Here is a 20,740-nt window from a genome sequence, read left to right as displayed (position 1 = left end):
TCCCGGGTCGCAGTCGCAGTCGGGAGACCGAGGGTTAGGGCGCAGCCGCGGGGTCTTGTGGGCCGGCCCACGTCTCAGGCCTCTGCGGCTCCGAGCAGAAGCCGCTGCGCCTCTGGCCGCTTCCCACCCGTCCCGTCCCCGCAATCCCAGGCCCAGGGTCACAGCGACTCAGCTCTCTTCCTCTCGCGAATCTGCACACTGACTCAGTGGTCTGGACCGTGGCTGCATAGGCAGATCCCAAGAGGAACTTTTAAAACAAGGATCCTCTGACCCCACTCCCAAAGATTCCGGTTTCATTGCGTGGGTATCAGTATTGTTAAAAATGCCCTGGCCTCTCCTGCGTGACCAGGGTAGAGAGCCTGGGTTTCAGCTCCTCTCCCAGCAAGCTCCTGCAGGTCTGTGAGGAAGCCCCGCAGGAGGAGCAATAGCTTCTGAGCTGGGAAGATTAGTGAGTTTGTCTCCAGATTGGAGACCCCATTTCATGTGAGGTCTCCACCTTTTTGGATGGAAGCTGGACACAGTTTAGTTGATGGAGTTGCTTTGTTCTGTGACCGGAGGCTGTCCAACCCTCCACCAACCACTGTCTGGCAAGAATGGGTTACAACTGCAATGGAAAAAAAGCTTCACAAGAGAAGGGCTGCATGGTTTTTACCTTCCATGAGCCGAAAGCAAAGAATGGAGCTGGAGGCATTTTGCTGTAGTTTCAGCCTTCCCAACAATTTGCAGAAGAAAAGATGAGTGAGCCAGAGATGAATGCTTCCTGAAGAACTTCAGTCCAACCTCTAGTTCAGAGGATATTATTAGCCATAATTTCAGCCAATGGCCAGAGAATGGGTTAAACATAGAAATTGAGGGTTACTCACGTTTGGCAGCATCAAGTGGCAATCTTGCAGCCAGGAGCAGAAATCCCAGGAAATAGTAGAGACATTCCATGCTGAATTCTCAGGGACGCAGGCACTCAAGGTTTAACTCTGAATTCCTCTGGGCCCATCCACCAAAAGCAACAGTGCTCTTTTGGCATCTGTGGTGCCTCCCTCTCTATTTTAATTAAATACAGGGCCTCGGGGAGGATCATGTGATGGTATTAAGCGGCATTGCCTGATCTGGTCTCTCAAGTTCAGCCTCTTACAACTCATGTGCTTATGAGTCACTCCTTCTTGGCATCTATTTATTCACTTTTCAGACGCACATTATTTCAATTTTGTGATTCCACATTTACTAGATTCAAGGAGAGTTTTTTCCTATAGATTCTATTTCAATATTTTTTTTTCTTTTTTTTTTTTTGAGATGGAGTCTCACACTGTCACCCAGGCTGGAGTGCAATGGCATGATCTCAGCTCACTGCAACTTCCACCTCCCAGGTTCAAGCCATTCTCCTGCCTCAGCCTCCCGAGTAGCTGGGATTACAGGTGCCCACCACCATGCCTGACTAATTTTTTGTATTTTTAGTAGAGGCAGGTTTCACTATGTTGGCTAGGCTGGTCTCAAACTCCTGACCTCTTGATCTGCCCGCCTCGGTCTCCCAAAGTGCTGGGATTACAGGCGTGAGCCACCGCGCCTGGCGCAATATTCTTTACCAAATAAAATTTCAATCCTCCAGCCTCACTGATTATCAACTTACTTGGTTCCTATACTGCATCAGGCACCCAGCTCATGTTTAGAGTTCACAGTTATGCATCCTTTCCTATGATGTAGTTGTCCACCTCTTCCTGTGCTCGTGATTGCTTGTATATTTTTTTCCTCCAAGAGGAAGCAAAGATGGAGGAGGTGTATCATCAATCATTTGAAATTGTGGAATACATAAGTGGATGATAACATGAATGTTGTGCCAGGATGTGCTGGAAACAGCTGCCCAGGCCTCTGGTAGCTGAGAAATTTACTCAAAAGCACATTTAGAATATCTGTGCAATTCCATATAACTTTTGTAATAACCTGCATAATTTTTGGTAACTGCTCTCAAAGCATTTATGTGTTGCATTACTCAGGGCCAATTGCATAAAATGTTCTGTGTATTTTTTCATGTTATAGAAAGCAGGCATTAAATGTACAAACAAGTGTGTCTGTAACATAAATTTATACAGTCATATCATTCCTGGTTACAGAATATGCAGAAAATGTGGCAACACGAAAACTTTACCATATGTGACCTTTCTCAAACTCACATTCACATGGCCATTTTCAGTACAGTAGAAACCTTGGTTGCAGGTAAGGGTAAAACTTGGGGTATTGATTTATGGTTCAGTGTGTCAAGGAGGAATGGAAATAGCCTATGAAACTAAAATCCATACAGCAGGAGTGGCTGACTTCCATCCCTAAGGTGGCACACAACTCTGTAGAGTACCTTTTACAGCCTTTGCAGCAAATATGAAGGGGAAAACAACGAAGGGAACACATTATTCATAATTGAAACAAAACAATTTTCAAACATAGATGAATAAAGGAATAATGCAAGTACTTATTAGTTTCATGTAATGTAAAGCAAATAATGTAGACAGTTATTTGCTTTTTAAATTGCTTAAAAACATTTTTCTTTTTTTTAAGAGACAGGCTCTCACTCTGTTACCCAGGCCAGAGTGCAGTGGCATGATTATAGCTCATTGCAGCCTCAAACTCCTAGACTCAAGTGATTCTCCCACCTCAGTCTTCCATGTAGGTAGGACTACAGGCATACGCCACCACACCCTGCTAATTTTTTATTTGCTTTTTATTTTTTGTAGAGACAAAGTCTCACTATGCTGCCCAGGCTGGTCTTAAACTCCTGTCCTCAAGTGATCTTCCCACCTCAGCTGCCTATAGCACTATTTGCTTTTTATGACAAACACATAACGTTTACAATTAAAAAAAAAAAAAACTTTTCAATTTAAGGAAAAGCTACTACTAACATTTTCAAAGGTATTATTGTCCTTTGTTGCAGACACAGTTCTGGCGCATATTTCTGGCCAGATTAGCCACCCCGTCTCTAAATAAATTGGAAGTTTTAAACTCTTCTGTAACAAAACCTTCATTTTGTTTAGGGAGACACAATGATCAGATCAACTTTTATGTCTTTTTTCCTTCCCTGCACAATCAAGGAGAAGGGGCACAGATAGGACAAGAGTCAAAATGTAGGCAGCTGGACAGAGGTGAATAAGAGAACAAGAGAAAGAGCTTGACTCCAAAGAACTACAAATTGGATAATCTGTCTCCTGATAATCTATGGTTGACAATATATAAAGTAGTTAACTCTGTGTAGGACACAGAGACAGGGCCATTTTGGGTAAAGAATATTCTCAAGCTTGTTTGTTTGCTTTGGAAAGATAAAATTATACTGTAAACAAAGTTTGAAATATTTTGTTGAAATCATTTTTTGAGCTGGTGTAGTGATGTGTACCTGAAGTCCCAGTGATTTGAGAGGCTGAAGCGGGAAGATTGCTTAAGCCCAGGAGTTTGAGTCCAGTCTGGGCAACAGAGTGAGACCTCATCTCTTAAAAAAAAAAGAAAAGAAAGAAAAAAAAAAAAGAAAGAAAAGAAAGAAAAATTGTTCCTTTCAGATCCTCATCTCTAGGTCTGGTAAATATATTATATGGCTTGGGAGGATGAAGGTTGCTAATCAACTGGCCTTAAGGCAATTGAGAAATGAAAAGGGAAACATCTCAATTATCTGGAATTACAGATACAATTATTCTGTTTGGAAATGATGTTGAGGAAAGCAAATAGTCAACTTTTGAGAAATGCCCCAAATTGTCTTCTCTTGGCTTCTGACACTCATCCTGGTGACCACAGTCCGGACTTGAGGAGCGATACTTGGGCTGTGAGGACTGAGGCAGCCACCCCACGGGAGACGGTCGAAATGGCAGGCAGTAGCCACACCCAGGAATCCCGGCAGGCTGCCAAGGAATTCACATCTTTAATTTTAGGAACTGCTCAGTTTAAACTGGTGTTTGAACTGTCTCCAGGTTTACTAAGCTTTGAAATTACTCTCCTACCAAAATGTTTTTCCTTAGTTTTTCAGGGAAAGAAAAAAAAAAAAAAAGGAATTAACATCTTTAATTTTAGGAATTGCTCAATTCAAACTGGTGTTTCTGAGCAAGATTATAAAAATTAGTTAAGATCCTTTTCTCCCAAAAAATGGTCAGAAACTTGGAGTCTGAAAACAACACAAATTTATGATCTTACATTTCTGGAAGCTGAAGAGTGAAATGGCCTCACTGGACTAACATCACAGTGCTGGCAGGGCGGCTCTAGGGCAGAATTGATTTCCTTGCCTTTCCAGCTTCTAGGGGCTGCCCACATTTCCTGGCTCATTGGCCCCTCTGTCTCCAGCATTGTAGCCCTCTGGCACTGATTCCCACGTCTCCCTCTCCCACTCGCAAGGATCCTCGTGATTATACTGGGCCCCCCTAGATAATCTGAAATCATCTCCTTGCCTTAAGTCCAGCTGATTAGCAACCTTCATCTGCTCCTTGCCATATAATATATTTACAGGTCCTGGGGGTTAGGATGTGGAAATCTTTGGGGGCCATTATTCTGTCTAGCACAGTTATACAGCAGATGACATGGTAAAAACAATTTATTTTTATTTTTATAGAGATGAGGTATCACTATGTTGCCCAGGCTGGACTCGAACTCCTGGGCTGAAGCAATTCCCCCCTTCAGCTTCTCAAGTCGCTGGGATTTCAGGTGCACACCATTGCACCAGCTCAACAAATTCTATTTTTGAAGAAAGCATGTGATGGAAGCAGTGATAGAAAGTACCTCTCACAGGTTACAGACTTGTTGAAACAAAGCTTTGATATTTGGCAGAACAGAAAGGCAAGAACAAACTACAGGTAGAGGAATCAGTTCAAAGAGAGAGACAGCGCATGTGACTGCCCTGTCCCAATGTGGGCGTTTTAACATGTCATAATCAGAGTCATGGTTTTCAGATTTAAGCATTAGCCAATGACTCAGAGACTTCTGTTTTGTGTATAGTTCTTCAGTCTCTCCTGTCTGGGTATTCTCTGCATGAATAGGTAATTAAAATCCCTTGTTTTCAGGTTTACTAAGCTTTGAAATTACTCTCCCACCAAAATGTGTTTCCCTAGCTTTTTGGAAAAAGAAAAGAAAGTTAATCACAGGCCAGATGCGGTGGCTCATCCCTGTAATTCCAGCACTTTGGGAGGTAGAGGCGGGAGGATTGCTTAAGTTCAGGAGTTCAAAACCAGTTTGGGTAACATAGTGAGACCCCATCTCTACAAAAAATAAAAAAAATGAGCCAGGCATAGTAGTGGATTAGTATGCACTAACCTATAGTCCCAGCTACTCGGGAGGCTGAGGTGGCAGAATCAATGGAGCCCAGAGGTCGGGGCTGCAGTGAGCCATGATAGAGCCACTGCACTCCAGCCTGGGTGACAAAGTGGGACCCTGTCTCAAAACAAAACAAAACAAAACAAAAACCCCAAAGGTTAGTGCATCCTTTTCAGTCACCTTTGCAGTGACAATGGCTACTGTGTTTTTAGCCTGTTTTTCCACCTGGAGGAATTTGACACTGGATGCAGGCAAAGGGGCTTTCTTCTTGGAGTGCTGGCTGCAAACATTTTTTTAAAAAAGGACTCTTCTCATGGAATTACTGGCTCCATTTGAAATGACAAAGAGCAATAGGTATAGGAAAATGTGGATGATGGCCGGGTGCAGTGGCTCACGCCTGTAATCCCAGCACTCTGGGAGGCCAAGGTGAGTGGATCATCTGAGGTCAGGAGTTTGAGACCAGCCTGGCCAACATGGTGAAACCCCATCTCTATTAAAAATACAAAAAGTAGCTGAGTGTGATGGCAGGCACCTGTAATCTCAGCTACTCTGGAGGCTGAGGCAGGAGAATTGCTTGAAGCTGGGAGGCAGAGGTTGCAGTGAGCCGAGATTGAGCCACTGAACTCCCGCCTGGGAAACAAAGTGAGACTCCATCTCAAAAAAAAAGAAAAAGAAAAAGAAACAGAAAAATGTGGATGATCACAATATTTCATCCTACTATTGTTTTTAGACCACTTTCTCTGAATTACAGTATAGAAGGAGAGTAAGACACGAATACTCGTTGTGCAGATGTGAAAGCAATGGCGAATATGCTCTTTTCTCTTCTACCTTTAGTGCCCATAGAACAGGGAGACATAGTGGGAGAAGCAGAATGGGATGTATGGAGTGAGAAAAAAGGGAGGGGCCAACATAGAAATCTGAATGCAAACTTGGCTTCCAGTTAATTAATCAATTAACTTAGAGATGGGATATTGCTACCCTACCCAGCCTGGCCTTGAACTCCTGGGAGTCCTGGGCTCAAGCGATCTTCTGCTACAGCCTCTCTCATAGCTGGCATTAAATGCATGCACCACCATACCCAGATGGTTCTTAGTTTTAATATAACTATGGGCTATCCAGAAATGCCTCAGTACACTGGAGCAGGGGCACTGCAGGCATTCACTGAAGCTTAATCATAAGCCCATGAGAGAAGAAGCTAGAGCAGAAATCAAAAAGGAGGTTGACTGTAGAATAAAGGCCAGGAAACAAAAGCTAGAATAGCACCTTGTATCTTTATTCTGACACCTAAATCCAGCTTTTCTCAATGGAATTTTTGGCACCTAAGATAGAGTTTAATTCAGCAAGCACCGATGTAGGTCCTCTTTTCTAAAGTAGCCATCATCTACAAGTCATGAACAACAATCTTAGGAGCATAGGCGCTCATTGTGAAGATAAGACATTAACCCTCAAGGTAGGCATAGTATGAGACATTATTTACATTTTTTATTATAGGAATTTCCAAACATACACAAAAACAGACTAACATAATGAACTTCCATGTACTCCTCACCTACTTCAGTGATCATCAATATATGGCCAATCTTGTTTTGTCCACCTTCTGCAGTAACATTATCTACTGGAGTATTTAAAAATAAATCCTAAACATCATGTGGCAGTCAAACTAAGTCATAAAGACAGGACTACGGGAGTGCAGAGAGATGGAGGATACAGAGAGGTCTTTATGGAAGAAGTATAACTTGACTTAGTTACTATAAAACCATATATACATATATGGTTTATTTTGTTTTTGCTTTAGAGACAAGGTCTCGCTCCGTGAGAGACAAGGTCTCGCTCTGTTGCCCAGGTTGGAGTGCAGTGGCATGATCATGGCTCACTGCAGCCTCCAGCTCCTGGGTTCAAGCCTCACAAGCAGCTGGGACTACAGGTGTGGGCCAACATGCCTTGCTAATTTTTTCTTTTTTGTAGAGATGAGGCCTCACTATCTTGCCCAAGGTGGTCTCAAACTCCTAGCCTCAAACAATCTTCCTGCCTCAGCCTCCCAAAGCCCTGGGATTATAGCTGTGAGCCACCATGCCCGGCCTAGTTCTTAAATGAAGAGTTAAATTGGCTAAGCACAAAAGAGGCTAGGCAGAGAGCACTCCAAGTGGGTGAGAACAATATGATTAAAAGAAGGAACATTTTCAAAAAGGAATGAAGTAGTAATACATGCTATAACATGGGTGAAACTCAAAAACATGATGCTGAGTGAACGAAATCAGGCACAAAAGGCCACATATTCTGTGATTCAATTTATATGACATGTCTAGAATAGGCAAATCCATAGAGACAGAAAGCAGATTGGTGATTGCCAGGGGCTGTGGAAAGGAAGGAATGGAGAGTAATTGCTTAATGCGTATGGAATTTCATTCGGGAATAATAAAAATGTTTAGGAACTAGACAGAGGTGGTGGCGTCACAACATTGTGAATGTACAAGATGCCACTGAATTGTTTACTTTAAAATGGTTAATAATAGCTGGGCATGGTGGCACACACCTGTGGTTCTAGCTACTTGGGAGGCTGAGACAGGGGCAGTTGCTGGAAGCCAGGAGTTGGAGGCTGCAGTGAGCCATGTGAATACCCACCACACTCCAGCCTGGGCAACATAGTGAAACCTTGTCTCTAGAAAAGCAATTTTAAAAAAAACATGTACTATATATGTATAAACTTATATATACATACACATTTATATAACATTAATATTAACCATATATAACCATATATACACACACATATACATATGTATATATGTATATATGGTTAATATTAATATATGGTAATATATATTAACCATATATAACCATATATACATATATGGTTAATATTAATGTCTCAGAGCATGACAGGGTGTGCAGCCAGGGCGTGAGGAAGGGGCTGTGCAGTTTCATCTGCTTCTGGGGAGGGCCGCTTAATACAAACATAATGTGAACCACGTAAATGATTTTTTTTTTTTTTTACTATTTCATAGTGGAAATGTGAATGATATTAAATTTCCTGGTAGCCACATTAAATAAAAAGTAAAAAGCAGCAGTTGAAATTATTTAAATAATGTACTTTATTCAATATATTTAAAACATTGTAATTTCAATATGTAATCACTATATGAAATTATTGAGATTTTTTTTTTTTGTGCAAAGTCTCTGAAACCTGGTGTGAGTTTTGCACTGACAGCACATGACAGTTCAGACCAGCTCATTGCAGGAGCTCGCAGCCACATGTGCCAGCAGCTACTGTATTGGACAGCAGTTCTGGAGGGACACAAAAGGCTTCTGGAGGGGCCACAGCTTGGGCCTCTCTCAGCGGGGAAAGGTGTGGAAACCCTGGCCCAGGGAAGTGCTGAGGCCTCCCAGCTCTAAGGGTGACAGGCTCCAGTGGGCCAGGGGACAGGGCTGTGCCTGATTTTTATGGAAAGTGAGTATCACAGGGAAGATATTTGCATGTGCATCTTGTATTTTTTTCTCTGACCAATTTCCCAGGAGCGGCAATAAAGAAGTGGAAATGTAGAGGCCGAGTTCCCATCACACATAATTGATTTAATGACCACTCCCCACACCCGACTGTCCGTCTCCAGCTTTCTTTTCAAAGTAGAAATAAATCTTGCAAAACTTGCTTGTAAAACTTTTTGATCTCAACCTAGTCATCAGTGCCTTGCTCAAGATAATGTTTAAGTGTTAGCCAAGAGTAAAATCTTGCAAGGCAACTAATTTCAGGACAAGTGTAGGGTATGTACCAACAATTTTATAAAATTTAATTTCATTTTGAAATAATTTCCAACATACAGAAGAGTTACAAAAATAGCACAAGAGGGCCAGGCGTGGTGGCTCATGCCTGTAATCCCAGCACTTTGGGAGGTTGAGGCGGGAGGATCACGAGGTCAGTAGTTTGAGACCAGTCTGACCAACATGGTGAAACCCTGTCTCTACTAAAAATACGAAAATTAGTTGGTGTGGTGGTGGGTGCCTGTAATCCCAGCTACTCAGGAGGCTGAGGTAGGAGAATTACTTGAACCTGAGAGGCCGAAGTTCACCGTTGCACTCCAGCCTGGGCGAAACAGTGAAACTCCGTCTCAAAAAAAAAAAAAAGAATAGTACAAGAACTATCATGTATCCTTTACCCAGATTTACCAATGTTAAAATTTTGCCACATATGCACGATATCTAATTTACATATATGTGTGTATATAAGCATATATACTTATTATTAGTTTTATAATGAACTATAAGTTGCAGACATCATACTCCTTTACTCTTATTTTCTTCAGCTGCTATTTCCAGAGATCAACGACATTCTCTTAATGTAAGTACAGTGCAGTTATCAAAATCATGAAATTTAACATTAATACAATACTACTATCTAATCCCCAAATTTTGCCAATTATCCCAATAACATGCTTTATAGCAATTCCCCCTCTAATTCGGGATCCAATCAAGGATCATGCTTTATATATTGTTGTCATGTCTCTTTCGTCTCCTTTAATTTGGAACATTCCTAACTTTGTCTTTCATGACATTAATATTTTTGAAGAACATAGGCTGGTTTTTAATAGAGTGCCCCTCATTTTGGAGTTGTGTGATGTAGATTCAGGTTATGTGTTTTGGACAAGAATACCACATACCTGATATTACTTCCTTTGCAGTGCATCACATCTTCCAATCACTTTCCATTCATTAAATTAAAGATGATATGATTTAAACAGAAATATCTACAGACTCACCACAGGGCCAGGCATAGAGCAGGCTCTGAAACATTCTTATGAATTGATTGAGGCTTGGAGACCTTATGTCAGTAAGACAGGCTATTCCTATTCTCACAAGAAATTTATCAAACAAATTAAAGTTTCATGCACATAAAAAGCAGCAAGGTTCTCTGATTTTAGTCTATATGGGGAAATTCTGAAAAATGTTTAGAACATGCTCTCATAGAGAATATTTACATACATGTAATGAGATATATACCTCAGCTCTTCTATATAAAAACACACACTCTAAAAAAAAAAAAATATATATATATATATAAGAACACACTCTTGCTTGTTATAGCAGATCCTTTTTTATAAGAGGCTACATTCCAGAAGTTTCCCATCTTACCCTCTACCTTCAGAGTTTTCTTAGTTCACTGGGCCTGGACAATAACTTTCTGGCACATTTATTTACTTCCCTTTTATTAATCATGTGAATTCAAAAGCTCAAATATTTATAGCTAAATGGTATATTTTCACTAATTCTTTACAATGGAATGACTGCAAATGAAATGGAAGTTTTGCTCAGAACCTCTAACTAAAGGCTAAATATGGAAATAGAGGCAAAAGAAATACAATGCAGTAAAGAGTCTGCACAGCTGTATAAAACGAAACAGGATGACATTCCAGAGCCGAACCGCTGAGCAGAGTTAGATTTAGGGCCGAGCATCAGGGCTTCCCACATCGTTCTATCCGGGAACCTGCAGATAGGGTGGAAAGGGCTATGGGGGGAAGCTCCCACAGCTCTCTTGACTCCCTTCCTTTCCACCCATTCTCCACAAAATGGAAATTCTATTAAGATTTTTGAGTGAGTGAGTGTGTGTGTTGGGCAGCAGGTAACAAGAGGTCACAAAAGGTGCAATATTTGACTGATGCAGAGAGCGCCCTCTTGGTTATAGTTAAACTTCCGGACGTATAGACAGACGCTGGTTCATAGCAGTAGTTGATGTTTTAAAGTTTAGATGTTTTTTGTTGCTCTTTTGAGCAATTCTTCACAGTCTTCTGACGTTAGGAAACATCTACAAAGTCAGGACTACGCACTTGATTGGTCAAAGCAATTGCAATCAGTATTTTATGCAAACAGTATTTTATTTGCCCCATAGATGTCTGTAATTTCTTACCATCGCCCCTACTTCCTCCAAGTTCCTCTTGGGGAGGACTGTGTGGATGGACTCTGTGTTCATACCTGGGTCAGATGGGATGGTCAGAGCAGGACAGGGAGAGTGGGGAGACAGATTCCACCAAAGTCACAGACTGAAGAAAAGTTGAGAAACGCTGGTAGGAACAAGCAGAGCAAGGAAATTTTAAAAAGGTGTAAAAAACCATCATCTCAGAGCTCTCTGTAAAGTTGGCACTTTTTATTTCTTTCTCTTTCTCTCGCTCTCTCTCTTTCTCTCTCCTTTGTCACCCAGGCTGGAATGCAGTGGCACGATCTCAGCTCACTGTAACCTCTGCCTCCCAGGTTCAAGCGATTCTCCTGCCTCAATCTCCTGAGTAGCTGGGATTACAGGCGCCCGCCACCATGCCTGGCTAATTTTTGTATTTTTAGTAGACATAGAGTTTCACCATGTTGGCCAGGCTGGTCTCGAACTCCTGGTCTCAAGCGATCAACCTACCTCGGCCTCCCAAAGTGCTGGGATGCATTTCAAGACATCCAATTTTAAAAGTCATGTTGCATTTCTTGTTAGTTCTTGTTTGATTGGGCCTTCATTTGCTCATCTGCTGAGTCTTGTAGGCAGAGGGTCACAGGCAAAGCATACAACCTGTGAGCCGGGAGAATCAAACGGGCTACCTGCCAAGGCATGCTCGTGGGCTCTGACTCACCGGGGCTGGGATCCCATGCTGAGCTCTGGCTCTGCGTCTCCTGGGAACCTGTGTGTTCACATCCCTGTCTTCCTTTTCGACACTGATTGTGTACTTTGGTTATATGCCATTACTATAGCTCAAACTGTAAGTTTGATTGCTTAACTATTGCAAGAGATGACTCTGATGGTCCTGATGAGTCAACCATTATGATGAAGAGCAGAGCTTTTACTGCACAAGGCCTATGGGACACTCTTCAACTTACAGCCTTACACCATGTGACTGTTCAGCAGCAGAAGAGTCCTGACTGTGGAACATTGAATTTGATTAGAAAAGGCCACCCAGAACTTATAAAAGCTACTCAGCTAACTTTTGTGCTTCTATGATTTCAAAACCATGTGAAACAACTTGAAGAAATTATCTTTTCCTATTGCCCACACTGGAGAGCAGTGGTGCAATCTCACTGCAACCTCCACCTTACGGGTTCAAATGATTCTCCTGCCTCAGCCCCCCGAGTAGCTGGGATTACAGGTGTGGTGACACACAGCTGTAATCCCACACTAACTTTTGTATTTTTAATGGAGACAGGGTTTTGCCATGTTTGCCAGGTTGGTCTCAAACTCCTGACCTCAAGTGATCAGCCCACCTCGGCCTTCCAAAGTGCTGGGATAACAGACATGAGCCACTGCGCCCCACCAAGAAATTATCTTATTTTAAAATGAGTTACCCATCTCAGGAGAGGTTGGAATTAAATTTGGTTCTGCGCATAAAAAATAGTTCTAATTTCTGGGTTGTCTTTCAAAAGTCAGAAATCAGCCTCCCTATTAATCAGCCTTGGGGCAGATACTTTTCTTTGCCGACCCCAAAGACATTTCTTGATTCCTCATTCCCTGATGCTGCTGCAGTTTTGGGTGGAAACCTCTAGTTCTCAAGGGAAGGGGTCCAGACCCTAGTGTGAGGGAGCATGTGATCCACTCCTGGCTAATGCCATGAGAGGAAGTCTGCTTTGGGGCTCCAAGGATTATTTTCCTCCTTGACTTGTTTACTAGGTCAAGTTATTTGCACATGTTGCTGTGCATGTTCTGTCTTTCAACAAAGGTTGTATGAGGAAATGATCCAAGGAGATGGGTGCTGTGGCCATCCTGAAACCATGTGGGCAGGGGGAAGAGGCGTTGACTCAAGGCCCTGATCCAGCGCCACTGAGTTTGAAGCAGTGCCAGTTTTCTCTCTAGAGTTCTTGTTATATGAAAACCAAAATCCTGTCGGTAGGGTATTCTGTTACTTGAAACCAAAAGTAGTCCACAGTGATGGAAATAGCACCAATTACCTGCCAGGCCCTGTGCTGAGCAGTCAGGGAAATAAGACAAATATTGGATATGATATCCATCCTCAAGGGGCACACAAGAGTTCAGGGGTTGGCATTTTTTTTTTCTGCAAAGGGCCAGGTAGTACATATTTTTGGCTTTGTGGGCCATATGGTCTCTGTCATAACTACTTAACTGTGCAGTTGTGAGAAAGCAGCCATCCACAGTCTGTGTTCCAATCAAACACATGAACAGTGAGAGTTGTATTTCACATAATGTTAATGTGTCACGAAATATTATTCTTATTTTGCTTTCTCTGACTTAACCAATTAAGATGTAAAAATCTTTCTTAGTAGGCTGTATGAAAATATGTGGTGGGCTGGATTTGCCTCACGGCCATAGTTTGCTGACCTCTGTTCTGGGCAAAGGAGAAACCTAGAAGAAGAAGAAGGAAAAAAAAAGACACAACACTGAAGGTAGAGAAAATGCAGGCTTCAAGGTTTTGATTTTCTTTCACTTTTATCCTTAAACAAAAGATAATCTCTCAGCCGTTGAGAAGGGCTGACCAAGAGGTGAGCAAGAACTGGAAAACCAATCTGAATGGAAGAAATGTTCAAGGAATTGTATGTATCTGAATTTTTGCTTGAGAGGTTCTTTCCCTAGGTCACTGAGATATTCATTCACCTACATTTCCTTCTAGTAATCTCATTGCTTTATATTTTGGTCCCTTTTTTTTTTAAGATGGAGTCTCGTTCTGTCACCCAGGTGGGAGTGCCGTGGCATGATCTCGGCTCACTGCAAACTCCACCTCCCAGGTTCAAGTGATTCTGGTGCCTCAGCCTCCCAAGAAGCTGGGACTACAGGTGTATGCCACCTCACCCAGTTAATTTTTGTATTTTTAGTAGAGATGAGGTTTCACTATATTGGCCAGGCTGGTCTCGAACTCCTGAGCTCAGGTGATCCACCCGCCTCGGCCTCTCAAAGTGCTGGGATTACAGGTGTGAGCCTCTACGCCCTATATTTTGATCTTTAATCAACCTGACCTAGAGTTCACTTTATATGGAGTGTTAGGTGGGGATCCAGCTGTATTTTTATTCACATAGTAGCAAGATTTCCTGGTACCATCTTCTGAGAAATCCTTCTTTTCCCTGGTTCATTGCAGAGGATGATTGGAGGCAACCTGGGTGTCTGTCACCTGGGAAGGGGAGAGTGAAATATAAGGATGCACACCAGGTAGTCGCAGGCAGATGTCAGAAGAGAAGATGAGAAGTCCTCATGGCAGCATGGATCTTAAGACTGTGTGGGGAACACTCCATTCATCAGCTGTGTAACTTGAAGTCAGGCATTCACCACTGCAACACTCCCTTTAAACAAATACTTGGAAACAGAATGGTGGGGTAGGTGGATGTGGGAGTAAGGAAAGTGGATAAAAGAGAATAAATAAAATATAAAGCAAGAGAAGGGACTTACGCTGACTAATGGCAAACATGTGCCTTGAACTGAGGAATGAAATGAACTCAACTCTCCTCACCTAGGTTAATAACCAAAAAAAAAAAAAAAAAAATTGAAGAACATCTTGAAAAAGCAGCTCAGTTCCCTGTTGTGACCTGGGGGCTTCCTGCTTATTCCTGCCTTCTGAGTGAAAGTAGTTTATCACCTGGGGACATCCTCCTAGCGGGAGAGGCAGATCCTGTGTTAGGGAGCAGGAATGTGAGGAAGGACAGGAGCAGACTTCCAGGAAGACCATTCTGGCAACGTTGTGAAGGCTGGATGGGAAAGTCACTGTCATCCACCCAGGACATAATGATGACTGTGACGATTGCTTTTCATATGCTGGACAATAATCGAAGCATTCTACACACTCACGACAGCCCCTTGGGGTAGGTACTCCAATTGTTCCGATTTTATAGATGAGGAGACTAGGGCACAGAGAGAAGTGATTTGCCCAAGATCACACAGCTAGTAAGTACTGGATCTGGCATTTTTTTTTTTTTTTTTGTTTTTTTTTTTGAGACGGAGTCTGGCTCTGTTGCCCAGGCTGGAGTGCAGTGGCCGGATCTCAGCTCACTGCAAGCCCCGCCTCCCGGGTTCACGCCATTCTCCTGCCTCAGCCTCCCGAGTAGCTGGGACTACAGGCGCCCGCCACCTCGCCCGGCTAATTTTTTTTGTATTTTAGTAGAGACGGGGTTTCACCGTGTTAGCCAGGATGGTCTCGATCTCCTGAACTCGTGATTTGCCCATCTCGGCCTCCCAAAGTGCTGGGATTACAGGCTTGAGCCACCGCGCCCGGCCTGGATCTGGCATTTGAATCCCTGCTGTCTGGTTCCAGAATCTGCCGTTGGACCTTCTCACTGTGCGGAGGGCCTCACTAGATGTTAGCAGTATCTGGTGAAGCCACCTGCCTGCACCACTTAATTCATGTCTTGATATTTCAAATGGGAACAAAAGTTTAGTGTTTTGTTTTGTTTTTTTAAATATGAGGCAGCCCACCAGGTGGCTCATGCCTGTAATCCCAGCACTTTGGGAGGCCGAGGCGGGTGGATCACCTGAGCTCAGGAGTTCGAGACCAGCCTGGCCAACATGGTGAAACCGCGTATCTACTAAAAATACAAAACTGAGCTGGGCATGATGGCTCATGTCTGTAGTCCCAGCTACTTGGGAGTCTGAGGCACGAGAATAACTTGAACCTGGGAGGTGGAGCCTGCAGGGAGCCGAGATTATGCCACTGCGCCCCAGCCTGGGCAACAGAGTGAGAAACTGTCTCAAAAATAAATATAAATAAATAAATAAATAAATAAAACAAACAAAATGAGGCACTCCGTACTACAGGGGACAATATACAGATTTTGTTTTGAATACTTTTTTCAGGATTTTTTTTTCTTGTAGTTTTATTTCTCAGGTAATTGATATAGACTAGGCACAGTGGCTCATGCCTATAATCCCAGCACTTTGGGAGGCTGAGGTGTGAGGACTGCCTGAACCCAAGGAGTTCAAGACCAGCCTGGGTAACACGGGGAAACCTCATCTTTACAGAAAATTTAAAAATTAGTCGGACATGGTGGTGTGTGCCTATAGTTGCAGCTACTTGGGAGGGCGATGTGGGAGTATTACATGAGCCCAGGAGGTAGATAGAGGCAACAGTGAGCCATGATTGTGCCACTACACTCCAGCCAAGGAAATAGAGCAAGACTCTGTCTCTTAAAAAATATATCTATATCTATATATATATATGCATTTTTTTAAAGAAAAGAACATGCCCCTCCACATTTCTGACTAAAAATGGTCAGTGGTATATTAATCATAGCTCACTTTTTGTAGAGACAGGGTCTCACTATTTTAAATTTTTTTGTCCAGGCTGGCCTTGAAGTCCTGGGCTTAAGGGATCCTCCCACTTCAGACTCCCAAACTTTGGTTATCACGGGTGTGATCACTGGGTGATCACCACACCCAGCCAGTCTATGTTCTTTGCTAGTGCCACTAAACATGCTGTGAACTGTCCTTTCTGGGCCTGGATATTGAGAATGACCAAAAAACGTGAGAAGGGGCCACTTTGATGGAGGTACAACTACGACAAGTCAACAGGTTGACTGTGCCTTTTAATCTCTAATTATATAGTTTGTAACTTAATCAGTGGGAAAGATTTTGGCATATCTTCCTAAGTCTCGAAAATAAATGACTGCATTTTGCACTACCAAACAGATCAAAGTACTGCCAGTGAGTACAATAAAACGCAGAGGAAAGAAGATGATTAGAATAATGTCAATGAACTGTTTAAGAGGGAAAGTTAAAGATTTTACATTCAGGGCTTTCCAGTGCTAAACTGATCTTTCAGGCCAATGTTTTGGAGTGTGTTCAAACCCAGAAAAAAGAGCGACATTCTTCATCAGCTGGCAATGACAAGAAGCATTTTCAGTGGGATTTAATGCTGGGCATAGACTGCAGTAAGCACGAAAATAACTGAGGGGGCTGAACTCATTGAATTGATTTGTGCTGTTTACTGATGTTCAAAAATAAAAAGACCCCATTGATTCAAGTTCTCTGCCCCTGAATCCTTTCATCAAGTGTGCAAGGAATTGGCATGATGCACAAGGCCAAAAAAAGTGACACCATGAAAAAGAGAATCGTAAAGGAAGTGGACTTTTCTGGCAGGAACACACCAGGGCCTGTGAAAGGGAACACTGAACGTCTGTGGGGCTGGGCCAGGGGCCACAGCTGTCAGATGGGGCCTGAGCGGAACACGTGGCTTCTGCCGAAGGAATTGGGTTTCTGAGAAAGAATTAAGGCCTGGGCCAAGGTGGCAGAGGAGAGCTCAGAATGGTGAGAAAGACAGCTGGGGTTGGCACCAGGAGAGCACACCAGGCCCCCTGAAAGGCAGCCCTGCTGTGAATAAGGGCCATTGTACAATGACACTTCAGCCCCCAGGGGCTCACCCAGACCTACTGAGAAGAAGTGGCTGTCCTTCTGGGTCAGCTCACACCAGATTCCATGACACACAGTGCTAGAGATTAAAGGCTCAATACAACTTCTATGAGGAGGGGATTATGAAAATATGCTCGCAGAGGTACAATCTTCAGAAAGACAGCAGGCCAAAAGGGGACAGCCCTGTAAGGGAGGTAGATTAAAAGGGCAATCAGGAAACAACATAAAGAAGGACGAGGAGGAGGAGAAAGGGGCCTTAAGACTAGGCCCTCACTTTTTCTCTAACACACACACCCACACACACACACATCATTATGTATATATTTACATTTTATTATGAAAATTTCAGACATAAAACAGTACAATGATTCCTGTATATCCATCACCTAGATTAATAATTATTAACATTTTACTATATTTCTTCACATTTTCTTTATTTATCTCTCTCTCTTTTTTTTTTTCTTTTTTTTTTTTTTTGACAGAGTCTTGCTCTGTCACGCAGGCTGGAGTGCAATGGCATGATCTTGCCTCACTGCAACCTCTGCCTCCCGGTTCAAGCGATTCTCCTGCCTCAGCTTCCCGAGTAGCTGGGATTACAGGTGTGCACCACCACACCTAGCTAATTTTTGTATTTTTAACAGAGACGGGGTTTTGCCATGTTGGCCAGGCTGGCCTTGAACTCCTGACCTCAGGTGATCCACCCACCTCGGTCTCCCAAAGTGCTAAGATTATAGGCGTGAGCCACCACACTTGACCCTACTTATTTCTTTACCATTATTTATTTATTTTGAGATGGAGTCTTGCTCTGTCGTCCAGTTTAGAGTGCAGTGGTACAATCTTGGCTCAGGTTCAAGTGATTCTCGTGCCTCAGCCTCCTGAGTAGTTGGAACTACAGGCCTGCGCTACCACACCCAACTAATTTTTTTTGTATTTTTAGTAGAGATGGGGTTTCACCATGTTGGCCAACCTGGTCTCAAACTCCTGACCTCAAGTGATCTGCCTGCCTCCCAAAGTGCTGGGATTACAGATGTGAGCCACCATGCCCGGACTTCTTTACCTTTATTTTTAAACAAATCACAGATACTTCCTTAGTACTTTCACATGCATCACTAAAAAAAGAGCATTTTTCATAACTCCAACTTACAACAGTTACATGTTAACAATAATTCCTTAATATTGCATTATGCTTAGTCACTGTATTAGTTACCTGGGGCTACATAACAGATTATCATAAATTTAGTGGCTTGGAAATGCACAAATTCATTATCTCACAATCTCCATGGGTTAGAAGTCTGAGCACAGCTTAACTGGGTCCTCTGTTCAGCATCACACAGGCTGTGATTAAGGTGTCAGCTAGGCTGTGTTCATTCTAGATCCCAGGGTCTTGTTCCAAGTATATATGTTTGTTAGCAGAATTCAGTTCCTGGTGGTTGTAGGACTGAGGTTTCCATTTTCTTGCTGGTCAGCTACTCTCCCAGCTCTCTGCTTCTCTTTGCAGTGCAGCTCCTCAAAAGAATGGCCATGCTTGCTGCCTCCACGCCCTCTCCCCAATCCCCTTTTGAAACCATTGCAATCAGGGTTTCTTTCCCACCTTCCCATTGGACAGCTCGTCACCATGACCTTCTTATGGTGTCAAATCTGCTGGTCCATTCTCGGGCTTCATCTTGTTTCAACTAAAAGCACCATCAGGCACTGCTGGTCACCCTCATCCTTGCAATCCTTTTTCCTGGATTCTGGAACCCACTTCTCCTTGTCCCTCCTGCTCAGTCTCCTTGCTAGTTCCTTCTCATCTCGACCTCTGGATGTCACAGTGCTCCAATCTCTTCTCTGCTCTAGCTACATGTACTCCTTAGGTGAGCTCATCCAGTATCATGGCTTTAAAAGCCTGCTGCGTGCTGGTGACCCCAAAAATGTTTATCTCCAGCCTAGTCTTTCTTCCTAAACCTCAGATATAGAGATAATAGTAACAAAAATAAAATAAGCAGTGCATTTGTGTATTGTGTATATGTATTTGCTAGGTTATTAATTAAAATAATAATTAAACAAACCATCATTAATTAAAGTTATTATTAGTATTATTATTATTATCATAGCAAACACATATACATTGATTATTTGGTGCCAGGCACAGTTTTAAACAATTTACAAACATTAACTTATTTAATTTCTCATAACAACACTACTCGAGAAGATACTGAAATAAATGGTTATTAAATAACATTATTATTGTCATTTTACAGCTGGTAAAACAGGCACAGGGAGGTTAAGATACTTGCTCAATGTCACACAGCTAATAAATGATGTAGCTATGATATGAAACCAAGCAGACTGGTTCCAGAATCTGTGCTCTTACTACTACCTTACACTGCATTTTACTTCCCTGCCTACTGCTCAGCTCTAGTCATATATCGAAATGACACCTTACATTTATAGTGTTTAAAACTGAACTCCAGATTTTCTTTCCCAAACTGATTCCATCCGCAGCATGACGGATATTGTGGACTGACTCTCTCAACATCTATCCCAACCACCCTCTAAGAGTGCCTTCCATGGCTGAGCGTGGTGGCTCATGCCTGTAATCCCAGCACTTTTGGAGGCTGAGGTGGGCAGATCACCTGAGGTCAGGAGTTCAAGACCAGCCTGGCCAACACAGTGAAATCCCGTCTCTACTAAAAATACAAAAATTATCCAAGCCTGATGGTGCCTGTAATCCCAACTATTCGGGAGGCTGAAGCGGGAGAATCGCTTGAACCTGGGAGGTGGAGGTTGCAGTGAGCCAAGATCGTACCACTGCCCTATAGCCTGGGCAACAGAGTCAGACTCCGTCTCAAAAAAAAAAAAAAAAAAAAAAAAAAGCCTTTCAATATTGCAGAGGCCAGAAAGCTAAAAAAACACATTTTCCAGACTTCCTTGCTGCCAGGGTTCCAGATGTCATTTAGCTTTTTTTCTTTTTCCTTTTTCTTTTTTTTTTTTTTTTTTTCGCTCTTGTTGCCCAGGCTGGAGTGCAATGGCACAATCTGGCTCACTGCAACTTCTGCCTCCTGGGTTCAAGTGATTCTCCTGCCTCAGCCTCCCGACTAGCTGGGATTACAGGCGCCCACCACCATGCCTGGCTAATTTTTGTATTTTTAGTAGAGATGGGGGTTTCACCATGTTGGCCAGGCTGGTCTCGAA

The 20,740-nt window shown here is 42.8% G+C and overlaps 2 protein-coding genes across 9 annotated transcripts in view; one reads left to right on the top strand and one right to left on the bottom strand.

Moving 5' to 3' along the window:
* Nucleotides 1-20,740, top strand: part of TOMM7 (translocase of outer mitochondrial membrane 7) — a 540,985-nt gene that overhangs the window by 101,316 nt on the left and 418,929 nt on the right. The window lies entirely within an intron of this gene.
* GPNMB (glycoprotein nmb) overlaps nucleotides 1-20,740 on the bottom strand; it is a 73,010-nt gene that overhangs the window by 27,655 nt on the left and 24,615 nt on the right. Inside the window, exon 1 of one of the 3 annotated variants that reach the window (XM_050783132.1) lies at nucleotides 864-1,228. The exons of the other annotated variants lie outside the window; for them this stretch is intronic. Within the exon in view, the coding sequence (XP_050639089.1) occupies nucleotides 864-933 (70 nt within the window). The 5' untranslated portion in view covers nucleotides 934-1,228. Of the gene's footprint in view, nucleotides 1-863; nucleotides 1,229-20,740 lie in introns of those variants that run through there. 3 annotated transcript variants of the gene reach the window in all.

Source organism: Macaca thibetana, chromosome 3, assembly GCF_024542745.1.
Source record: "Macaca thibetana thibetana isolate TM-01 chromosome 3, ASM2454274v1, whole genome shotgun sequence".
In the NCBI taxonomy this organism is placed as follows: domain Eukaryota; kingdom Metazoa; phylum Chordata; class Mammalia; order Primates; family Cercopithecidae; genus Macaca; species Macaca thibetana.
This window is presented reverse-complemented; position numbering and strand designations above follow the sequence as displayed.